The sequence below is a fragment of the Pelodiscus sinensis genome, chromosome Z, assembly GCF_052426305.1.
Source record: "Pelodiscus sinensis isolate ZL-2025 chromosome Z, ASM5242630v1, whole genome shotgun sequence".
NCBI classification, from domain to species: domain Eukaryota; kingdom Metazoa; phylum Chordata; order Testudines; family Trionychidae; genus Pelodiscus; species Pelodiscus sinensis.
Window position 1 is genome coordinate 34,349,827 of NC_143085.1, and position 10,831 is coordinate 34,360,657.

General features: G+C 51.8%; 1 protein-coding gene across 4 annotated transcripts; it reads right to left on the reverse strand.

Moving 5' to 3' along the window:
* Positions 1-622: 622 nt before the first annotated feature.
* On the reverse strand, positions 623-10,831 carry SELPLG (selectin P ligand). Of its 4 annotated transcripts, none has more exons than XM_006112598.5 (2): positions 9,874-10,831; positions 623-2,303 (listed from the first exon to the last, which is right to left on the reverse strand). In XM_006112598.5, the coding sequence occupies exon 2, from the start codon at positions 2,296-2,298 to the stop codon at positions 1,192-1,194; it is 1,107 nt and encodes a 368-aa protein (XP_006112660.3). In that variant the 5' UTR covers positions 2,299-2,303; positions 9,874-10,831; the 3' UTR covers positions 623-1,191. The 4 variants fall into 4 exon arrangements, with proteins under 4 accessions (XP_006112660.3, XP_025046381.3, XP_075754893.2 ...); XM_025190596.3 differs by lacking the exon at positions 9,874-10,831 and adding an exon at positions 9,721-9,867; XM_075898778.2 differs by lacking the exon at positions 9,874-10,831 and adding an exon at positions 9,703-9,867.

Consider the following 10,831-nt stretch of genomic DNA (forward strand, 5'->3'; position numbering starts at 1 on the left):
AATAATTGGCCCATTTAGCGAGGAGGCGGCAATTTGGTGGCAAATAGCCCGTTGCAGACCCCAGGCCAAAAGGCTGGTCACAGGATAACATGCAGCAAAGAGAACCTGTCCTCCAGCCAGTCCCATCCAATAAGAAGAGCACACTCCCATGTCCCCATGGGGTCAGCTCTTGGGAGCCCACATGGATGGGTCACATTCCACGGAGAGAAACTGAAAAGCCCCGTAACTCGGACAGTCAAGACAGGAAGTGGGGCAGAGCATCCACCCAGCATTTCCCTGCAGGATGGGGAACAGCCCAGGCCCTACCTGATACCTACAGTTCCCACCCACGACTGCCTGGTGCTCAGCATTGGGGCACCCACAGGCAGCACCAGAAGGCGAGGGAGCAAGCTCTACAGAATGGGGCCAGAAACAACGCTGCCTGTGGCTATGTCTGAGCAGCCTGCCCTGCCTCTCCCCTCTGGGTGGTGCCATGTGTGCCCCTGGACATGACCTCTGAAAGGGGTCTGGGATGTCACACCCTGACTTCCCCAGACAGCTGCATGGGAAATGGGTCCTAGAGTTGAGTGCCCCGTGGGCCATGCCAGAAGCCATTCACAGAAGAGACATAACCACAGACAGGTACAGAGAATTGTGTGTTATTCACTGGAAGTTGGAACAATACATTGAGATTCCATCACCTGTTTAAGTGCAAAATAGTAACATGCCCCTTGTACATTAGCATAAATTAAAGCAGCGTCCCAACACCGTCGGCCATCTCCACCACTGGGGTAAGATGTTTGAGCTGTTTGAGTTACACCAGCTAAGGATGCAGCCCCTGTAATACTGTGCGGGCAGGTGAGGGTCAAGACGAGAAAACAGCAGTTTCAAAATCCCCACACCGGGTGGACAGACTGATCAGGGACACCATGAACCCCTTTGGCTTTGTCTTGCCAGATGCCAAGTGCCTCCGGGGAGGAGATTTCTCAGCAGGTCTTAGGGCTGGGTCCAGCCGTGGCTAAATACAATATGTCCCATATTCATCTAACACAGACGGAGGCAATTTAAGCCTAGTAAGATGTCACCTAAGGCACTTTGGGAGAGCTTCCCTGGGGAGTGTTGGGATGGATAAGGTCACTCTAGAGCCTGGGCGGGCAGGGGCTGGAAAGCCCAGGAAATGAAAATCGGGACCCTGGGCAGGCGACGAGGTGTCTAATGGTCTGGCAGGAAGCTGCTCAGAGTCACATTGTCTCCTTCGGTCTCTGAGATGTTGTCCGTGAGCAGCTTCATCCTCTTTATCTTGCTGGGCTTCTCCCCATTGGCCACTGGCTCGCTGTCGGGCAGCAGAGCCGAGATGCACACCATCTCAGTGTTGTTGCACTGGTGCTTCTTGTAGGCATGCTTCTGGCGCCACAGGAGGGTGGCAAGGACGGCGGTGCAGACGATGAAGACAGCAGCCACGAGGGCCAGGATGAAGACGGCCAGCAGGCACTTCCCCACCAGGATATTGGTGTGATGGTGTATCCTCTGCACGGGGACTATCCCTGTGACAGAGCCACCGGCCGAGGGCGTCGTGTGAGAATTGGTCTTCCCCAATGTGGAGTGGCCATGCCTCGAAGTGGCCAACCCGCCCACAGGGGCTGCTGTGGAAACACCAGACGACTCTGCCAGAGGTTCAGGTGGTGAAGTAGGTGAGCTGACCCTCAGCCCCCTGTGGATCAGAGGCTCCACAGTGGAACGATGCTCCCTACTCTCTCTACTGCCAGTAAGCATTTCTTCTCTCCCAGTGAATGTTGCTTCCGAGGAGACGTTGCTGGAGCCCTGAGTGGGGGTCGCTTTGGCTGAGGTATCAAGAGGGCTGAGCTTTCTAACGCTGGGGGCGTCTGTGGAGATATTGTCAGAGCTGGCAGCAGACAAAGACTCTGCTGTAGCGGTAACATCGTCATAGAGGTTTTCTTGGGAGGTGTTTTCCTCTAGCCATTCAGGACGTGGTGAGACTTCGTTTTCCTCCACGGGGTGCTGAGAAGGAGTCATGGAGAACACTTCGGGGCGGCCGGCGGTGGTGTTCTCTGCAGCAGAACGATTGGATGATTTCACTTCAGCTTCCCTCTTTGCGCGGACAAACACGGGGAAGTCAGCGCTCCCAGCCTCTGCTGTGTCCCACACCCACTGGCCCTGGCTGGCTGGCTGAGAGCCCCCATCTTCAGGAAGCCCTCTTGCTGCTCCCACTGCGTCATCTTGGTCACCAAGACTGACATAAGCAGAGACTTGGAGCAGGCTTGAAAGCAACAGCAGCAAAGTGACCTGGAGTGGAGCCATTTGACCTAGGAAGAAAAAGCAAAGAGATCTAATTAAAGGGGGGGAGGGAGAAAGAAAGTGAGGCCAAGGAAGCAACTGCAGGCAGCTGGGAGAAGTGGATAAAATGTCCCAAGAGAGATGAGCTAAAGTCGCAAAATTAAGTCCCATCATTGTTGAGGATCTAGTTCTGCATTTTCCATTTTCTGGCTCGCTGACACTCACTGGGTATTTCCAATGGCAACACTGCCTGGAAGCCTCAGTGCATTGGAATGCAGCGGCTGCCCCTTCTCCCCACTTTACGCCTGTGCAGCCTAATAAGCCTCTTTCTTATTAGCAGCATGTGCATGTTGTTACTCGTAGAAGCACTACGAGGCCCCACAACTATGAACAAAGCTCCCGTCTGTCCTCCATATGAGTTGGGGTCCAGGCAAATAAAGACGCCCATCTCCTACTCGTGGAGCGCACAGTCGGGGTGTGAGAGAGAGAAGCTGCAGACCTGAGTCTCAGCCCTTAGTTCCAGCAGGCTGATGCTGATGGGGTATTTGGTGGCACAGAGGATGCTCCAGGGAGCTGAGAAAGCTCCAGCATTTTAGTCACCAAATCTGTTGGGAGGGGGGGCAGAGAAGTCACATGCCCACAGGTGAGATAAGGACAAACACCGTATTTCACCTATCGATAGCGGGATCAAGGCCTCTCCTTAAGCTAGAGCCACCAACCATTTGGAAGCTCAGAGGAATGTCTGTCTGTCTGTCGGCCACCCCAGCATGCCACCTGGAAACTGCAGCAAGGGCTGTCAGTCTGCAGATCCATGCAGAAGGCAGCCTGTTGTGAGGGTTAATCATGTACTAATCTCGGTAGGGCCCCTCCCGCCCAGAACTACACTGTGGTGCTCTCCAACTTACTCCATCAGGCCCTCCCTTCTGTGTGTCGGTGCAGATTGAACCTCCCATGACTGTACTGAGCTGGATCTCTGCTGATCATGAGTGTGGCCAAGTTTCCTGCAGTCCCCTAAGTTTGTTGACAGCCACCAGTCTTGGCTCCCAGTGGTCTGTGCTGTTCTCTAGCTCTAATTTATCCCTTGATGTCTTCTAAGAGCCCAGTAAGCAGTGGAAGTGTTGGTAATGTTGCTAGGCAATACTGACCTCCCATGGTTTGGCAAATTCTCTGGTTCAGCACCGATCAGGTCCCCAGGGTGCTGGACCAAAGAGGTTCAACTCAATGGTCCCCAATGCGGTGCCTGCGGGCGTTGTGGTGCCTGCCGGGGCATTTATGCGCGCCCGCAGAATGATCTGGGCTGGCCCTGCCCCAGGCACACGGCACATGAACGGTGCCAGCCCCGGGCACGTGACGTGAGAGTGGCCCCGCCCCCAGACGTGTGGCAGCCCCAAAAGGTTAGGGGCCACTGGGTTCAACCTATTGAAATGTAAGCCCCTCTCTTGAGTGCCTGGACAGCAGCCACTAGTCTCCTCCCACCCAGCTCTGGATGCAGAGCATAGAGCAGCAGCTGCCAGATAGGCACCCGGCTCTAACGGCAGTGCCACCACCCGCAGCAGCACAGAAGGATGGCCTGGTATAGTATTGCCACCATTCCATCTCTGCTGCTGCTGGCAGTGGTGCTGCCTTCAGGGCTGGATACCCAGCCAGCAGCCACGGCTCTGAATGGGAGCAGTAAGGTTTCTTTTCTTGAAGCATCTCATGCGCCCCCTTCCCCCGAATACATTATTTTTCTGCACTTCTCCCCTCCATCTGCTATGGTGAATAGGCTTCTCCATCAGGGATGCTGCTTGAGAGAGCATGGCCTAGCTGCAGGGGTGGCCCGTGAGCCTAAGCAGGCTAGGCAGTTGCCTAGGGCACCGCCGGCCCGGGCACCCCGTGATTACGTCACGGCCATTGACGGCCTTGCAGGTGGGGGCGCCAATCGCACCTTTCGCCTGGGGCGCCAGCTGCTACAGCCGGCCTCAGGCCGCTCCTGCCTAGATGTCTGACTGGTAGTAAATGGAACTAACCGGAACCCCAAAGATCTGTGTGCTGAAGGAAACAGGTTATACTGAAATGAATGGGTTGTATCATCTGCCATTCCATTAGGCGCCTTCCTGGGTGAGGGGCTTTTGCCTCATTATAGAATCATAGAACACTAAAACTGGAAGGAACCGTAAGAGGTCCAGTCCCCAGCCCTCATGGCAGGACCAAGTACCGGCTACATCATCTGCTCTTAAATATCTCCAGAGATGGGGATTCCACAACCTCCCTAGGCAATTTATTCCAGTGTTTGATCACCCTGGAGTAGCAGCTGGGGAATAAAAACCTTAATGCTCCCTCCTCCTCCCCACAGATGGTTTGCTAAAATCTGAGAAGCGTCACCCTCCAGGAAAACCAAGGAACCTTGGGCAGGACTGGTATGCCAGCTAATTGTGCAGAGTCCTGGGTCTCCTGGCTTACTTCTGCAGCTGCCCAGAGCTGCATGTGGTAAGGCAATGCTTCCCTAGGTGAGCTGTCAAGGATCAGGGCTTCTGTGGGACAGCGTTCAATGCCTTACAAAGAGACGGACCTTGCCTCATGGATATGCAAAAAACCAGGGGGGAAGGTATGGGGTACCCCAGGAGCAGTGCTGCAGCCCCAGACAGCCACCTTACACCGTGGTGCATTGCCATCACCCCATGCTTTGGGGTGTTTGCCCAGCAGCTTGGTGGAGGTCACTGGAATGACTCTGGGGGTCCCAATGGGTAACTCGTCTCCCCCCCCAATTTCAATTCCATATCCCCCCGCTGGCCGGGAGGGGTGTTATCCCCTCCCCGTAACACCGATCCATGGCTCTGCCTTTTTGCTCTGACACCCATGAAAGTGTCTCTTGGATTTGTGCAATTTACAATTCTGGGGGAGGTTGTGAGCCCAACAAAAGAAATAAAAGAGGGAGACAGACAAGCTCTCTCTGGGACCTACCAGCTCCGGGAGGGTGTAGGAGAGTTGGATTCACAGGCAGGCTTGGGGCAGGAGGCATCTTTAGCTCTGAGGGGAGAGAAATGTCTCTCCCCCCGCCCCTACCTCTGCTCCCATGTCAACCTCCCACACAACCACACTGCTCCGAGCCCCTAGCGCACGCAGAGGAAGCCACTGTCAGCTACCGTTAGCTCCGCTGTCACCCCGCCCGCTTCAAACAGGAATCAGCTCCACCCTTGCACACTGCTGAGCAAAGCAATGCCCTGGCCAGGATCTGTACATCTCCTGCCTTGTCCATCCCTCTGTCCCCCGGGCTCCATGCACAGGTACAGGAGTTTGGCAGCATAGAGAGGGATTCATAGATTTCATTACTATACATTCTGTGAAGTGAATTCCCCCCTCACACACACACACACTTGCTGCTGCAGCATGGCTTTTAGAGCCCTGTTATGAGTCATCTGGCCCCAATGCAGCTAACTGGGAGCAGTCATTGGACTGAAGCCACTGTGCAGACAAAGCCTAGATCAAGACAAAGCCAAGGGAGGTGGAATCTCCCTCTCTGGAGATATTGAAGAACAGGTTGGATAGACATCTGTCAGGGATGGTGTAGATGGAGCTTGGTCCTGCCTTGAGGGCGGGGGGCTGGACTCGATGACCTCTCGAGGTCCCTTCCAGTCCTATGATTCTATGATTCTAATGCTGTGGAAAGAGAGTGCACAGTGAGTGGGAAACCAGCAGGTGCCCCATGCAACTGAATTAGCCAGAGAGAGAGAGAGAGAAATGTTGAGAGGAAGGATTCTCTAGCCTGAGCTAGAGCACAAAAGTCTCTTATTCCTGAGTGGTTTCCACTGTCCCTCTCAAATATAATTAATTTAATTTATGAGCTAATTACCTTACAAGGATTTCCTTCCCAGAGAGGGAAGGTAGCTAGGATGGAGAGCAGCCCACATCTCTGCAGGGGAGTTGGAGAAAGTTTGTAAGTAAGTAAATGCACTTTACAGAGGTAGAAGCTTGAATTCAGCCCCCAAAATAGCAGTGTGTAAAAAGCTGTGCAGTCTGGTTAACTCTCAGTGTTCCAGGGGCTAAACGTGCACTTAGTAAAACACCACAAGTCTGCATTGCTGGAGCACTGGCATTGTGAGAAGCCGCCAAATGCAGCCACCTCTGGAGCAGAGCACAGTAGTCTGTGAAAGATGCCCTGCAGCACCTTCCAGGACACGGCAGTTCTCACATCCAGGTCCCAATGGCAGGGGAACTGGCTGCAACTACCCAAGGTCTGAACTGCAGGTAGTCTTATGAAAAGTGCCTCTCTGTGTCCCCTCCTCCCCCCTCCCCACTTCCACAGACAGAGAGTAGTTTTGGTGACCCAACCGACCCTACCACCATGCAGTTCACCTTCATCTCAGGGAGAAAAGCCCCTCCCTTCCACTGATCCTCTAGCACCCTGCACTCCAGCCACCCCCAGGCTGATGACCCCCATCTCACATGGGTCTTAGGTGCAGTTTGTTTGCTCCTGCTCCCCAGCCATTATGTGACATGTAATATTCAAGCCGTGTTGTCTGCACGCTGTCTATTGCCCTGGAGGGCTGTGGGGTAAGCCCTGTGCCTCTGCCTTCCAAAGGGCAGAGATCTGGGGTGGGCTTCAAAAGGGATTGAGTAAGAAACCGGCCCCGCCAGGAGCTTGGGTGTGTTCAGGCCCCTAGAGTGGCTCCACTTTGATGTGGAGAGGAAACATTTTCAGGCTGGGCAAGGAGATAGAGCAAACCACAGAGACCTTGTTTACACAACACACCAGACACACCCACAGTAGCTAGGCGAGCGAAAAGGAGGAACACACCACACACGGCAGCTACTCCACCCTCTTCTGGTTGGGAACGGCACCACTGGAGACAAATATGGCCCCAGTTTTGAGTGCTCCATCTTGGGTTTGGTGCTCCTGGGCTACGTTGTGCTGCTGATAGCTACGCCTGGGACTTTCTGCTGGAGACTCCAGAATCAAAATAGGGTGCACTGTGGTTCCACACCACATGCCAGGACAGAAGGCCAGAAGCAGCTCTCTCTCTCTCTCCTTTATATCAGTGGCAATCTGGAGTAACTCATGACTCAGACCTGTTGTTAGAGGGGCTAATCTGACACCAGACCAGGCAGCCAAATGCTGGGAAATGAAAGGTTTGCAACATGGTGGATACAATAATCAAAGATGCTTTTTAAAAAAATATTTTAAAATCTCCTTGTTTACTTAAAATATTTTTTTCTTTTTAAAGCTAAACCTAGTTAAATTAAATTTGAAATGTTGAAAGCCTGTATTGAGGCCTAAATTGACTATAACCTATTAAAATACTTTGCATTAAATAAATAAACCATAAGCAGTACATGTTTGCTGCCAAAGTTTTATAGAAAGTCATACCACTGAACTGGTGGATGTCAGGCTTTGTTGAAGTGCTATAACAGCTTTGGACAGCAGTAATCTGTTCTGTAGGTTGAGAGAGAATCCTTTATTTCAGTTTATTCAGTTCACTGACTAGTTCATTTGAAGTTGAGAAACTGACTATAAGTTGGCAAGAAAGGTTGTTTTCTGCTTCCAATTTATGAATAAAACTGAAGCATGAGAGGATAAGATCTACTAGTTCTAAAATCCTGAGGGGACTGGAAACCAAAAGTAATTAGTTAATTTCACTAATTACAGATAGTATTTCCTTTGTAAGGATAGTATTTTCCTTAAATCAGTTTTAAGTGAAAAATATGTTTGATAAATGTACTTTTCCCCCCATCATGTATCAAGCACATTTAATGAAGTTTTATTTAAAAACAAGTTTGAAGTGCTGAATTTTGTACATTTTTAATTTGATTCCAACTTCCCTCCAAATGAAGCTTGACAAGAAAAAACTTCATCAACTCATAAAATAAGAGCATCATTCACTGTTTTCTAACATAAAAAATGTAAACATTAGGAATCTGGATGAATGAACAGTAAGCTACATAATTGCTTAAATATATAGTGTGTCGTCCTGCTTAGCAAAAATCCAACAAATTATATCAGTGAAAATCAATCTTAAAAAAAAAAGTTATGCACAGCACAAATTCAAAACGAGAATAAAACTGATGACTTAATCAAGCTTTCCTACTTGTTTCCTTAAGAGATTTAACTCACCTGCTCTAATCAGTGTGAGTATAATTCCCCCCGTGTTTGCAAGCTGTTTTGGGGGCAAGAACAGAGGAACAATTTTCTCCCTGTAATTTAAGTCCAGGATGTTTCTTTGGCAGAAGCAGTTCAATTGAGAATGAAAGGCCCCAACTTTCCACCTAGAGCAGGGTTTCCCAGCCTATGGGTCGGGACCCAAATACAGGTTGCCGTTACATTTCAAAAGGATCACCAAGTGTCTCCCCAGGTGGTTCTGCCCCCTCTTCTTGCCTAGTTTTGAATTGCTTTGGGTCACCAAGTCTTCCTGAATTGTCAGAACGGGTCCCCATATGGAAAAGGTTGGGAGCCACTGACCTAAAGGGACGCATGGGCCCTGTATTAGCAAGGCAAGATCCTCCCATCTCGGGGGGCAATGTAAGTGCAGCATGAGCAGCTAAGATGTAGGCTTCTCTGAGGTTGGCCTCCTCTCTCTGCAGTCTCCCGTACCTCAGTGCCGCTCAGTTGCCTTACAGAGAATGTCCACATTCACCATGGGTCTGAAATCAAGCCAAACGAATCTGCTGACCCTTATAGGGATGTACCTTTAGGGGGCTCTCTCTCAGAGCTCTCCATGATCTAACAGCTTTTCCAGGGCAAACCCGCCTCAGGGCTCCCTACAGCACCCTGAAATAGGGAGTTTCTTCACCAGGAGGTCACCCATGTCTCGGGCCAAAAGAAATAGGGTAAATAAATTCCTGTTCTTCAGGTCCCTCGACGTAGCTGGACTCAGCTGTCTGCAGCCAGAGTCCTGTTTTGAAATTCCATTTCCCGGCACATTTGCACAGAGGCTAATGCGCAAGGGAAACCGCTCCAGAGCCTTCCTGATGTGGTATATAAAGCACGAAAAACCCTGCCTGGAAAGGCAGCGCTCTCTAAAGGTTAGGGCACCAGACTGGGTTCTAGGAGACCAGAGTCCTGCCCCAGCTCAGCCCTGACTTGCATTGTGACCTTTTCCAAATTAATCCATACATTAAACACTAATAACCACTGGTGCCTCAGTTTCCCTGTCTCTAAAGTCAGGGAGAATGGTGCTTGCCCCAGCTCAGTAAGGCTGCCAGAGATCTACAGCTGATCCCTCCCCAGATGCTAACTGCTCCTTGGCTTTTGCTTCCTCTAGGGGCACAACTCCTCACTGAATGGGAGCCAGCCCCTTGGATCTAGTGCAAGTCTTAGGTTTGCTCTTTGAAATAAAACCTGAGCCCAAACTTCTCGCACAGGCAGCTGCTGCTGCTAAAGGAGCTCACTCAGTGTTCTCCTAACTCTCCTCCTAAGCCCCAAGCCCACACACCCAGCACGGCTTTCCTCACCCGGTAGCTGCTTCTTACCCTGCCTTGAAGAGGGCTACTGGTGAAGGACGGTCCCAGGCTTCCCTCGCAGGTGCCCAGCGCAGCAAGTGTCAGGGGAAAACGCTCAGCGCTGCCTCATCTCTGCAAAACAAGAAGTGGCCCCCTGGAAGCCTGACTGGTTCTCCAAAGTACCTGTGTGTGTTCAGGAAGCCTCGTGCCGGTGTCAGAGCAAGAGAGGAAGGCGGAAGAGAAGTTGTGGTTTGCAGCATACTCATGACGCCGTTCCCCCAGAGTGCGTCACAGCCAAAAAGGAGAATCGCCACCCGGCAGGGGAGACTGGCTTTAAGGATGCTTCCCTCGCTGGGGAACCAGCAAGTCAAAGGGCATCTCAAGCACAGGCTGGGCTGAGCAGCATGGTAACTCTTACCCAGAGCCATAGCAGAGGCAAGAGAAGATGGAAACCTTGCAGCAGAGCCCAGATGAAATGGCCCACGAGAGACGGAGTGCAAGGGGGTAAACATGTTATGAAGAGTGAGCAATGCCTCAGCCTCTCCCTGCCCATGGCAGACACACACAACAGTCACGTCTGCCAAGTCTGCAGACAGCTGGATGCAGGCTGCTGGCAGCAGGCCATCCCCCACAAGCCACGTGCCTTGTGGCCGGTGGGTGTGCTAAGTTTTCTGCCATTTACTGGTACTCACGGCATTCCCTAGACTTGGCAGGGGGGAGTAGAATAAGTTTTGCAGTGTCTGTTAAAAGCGGAGATTTACCTGCCACACTGAAAGGCTCTGGGAGTCTTGCAAGGTTGGAGCGGTGGTGAGGAAGGGAGCCTGGCTTTGAAAAACAGAAGGGGAAAACAATGAGCCAAACTGTATGTTTTAAAAATCCCTCCAGGGCCTGCAGCGGAGTCACTCTCTGCCTAGGGCTTGCTCGCAAGAACAGCCAGCCTGCAGCAAATTGTCTGCCTGACTGGCCAGGAAGAGCAGCTGGCTGGTTGGGCAACTGGGGGTGCAGCATGCCTCCAACCCCACTTCCTGCTCCAGGCTGCTCCCAGCCCCCCTTCTGCCCCAGTTCCTGCCTCTCCAGCAGTGATCCTTAGCTCTGCCTCTGGCTCAGCCTGCTGCTCCTGTCTCGCCAGTGCTGATCTCCA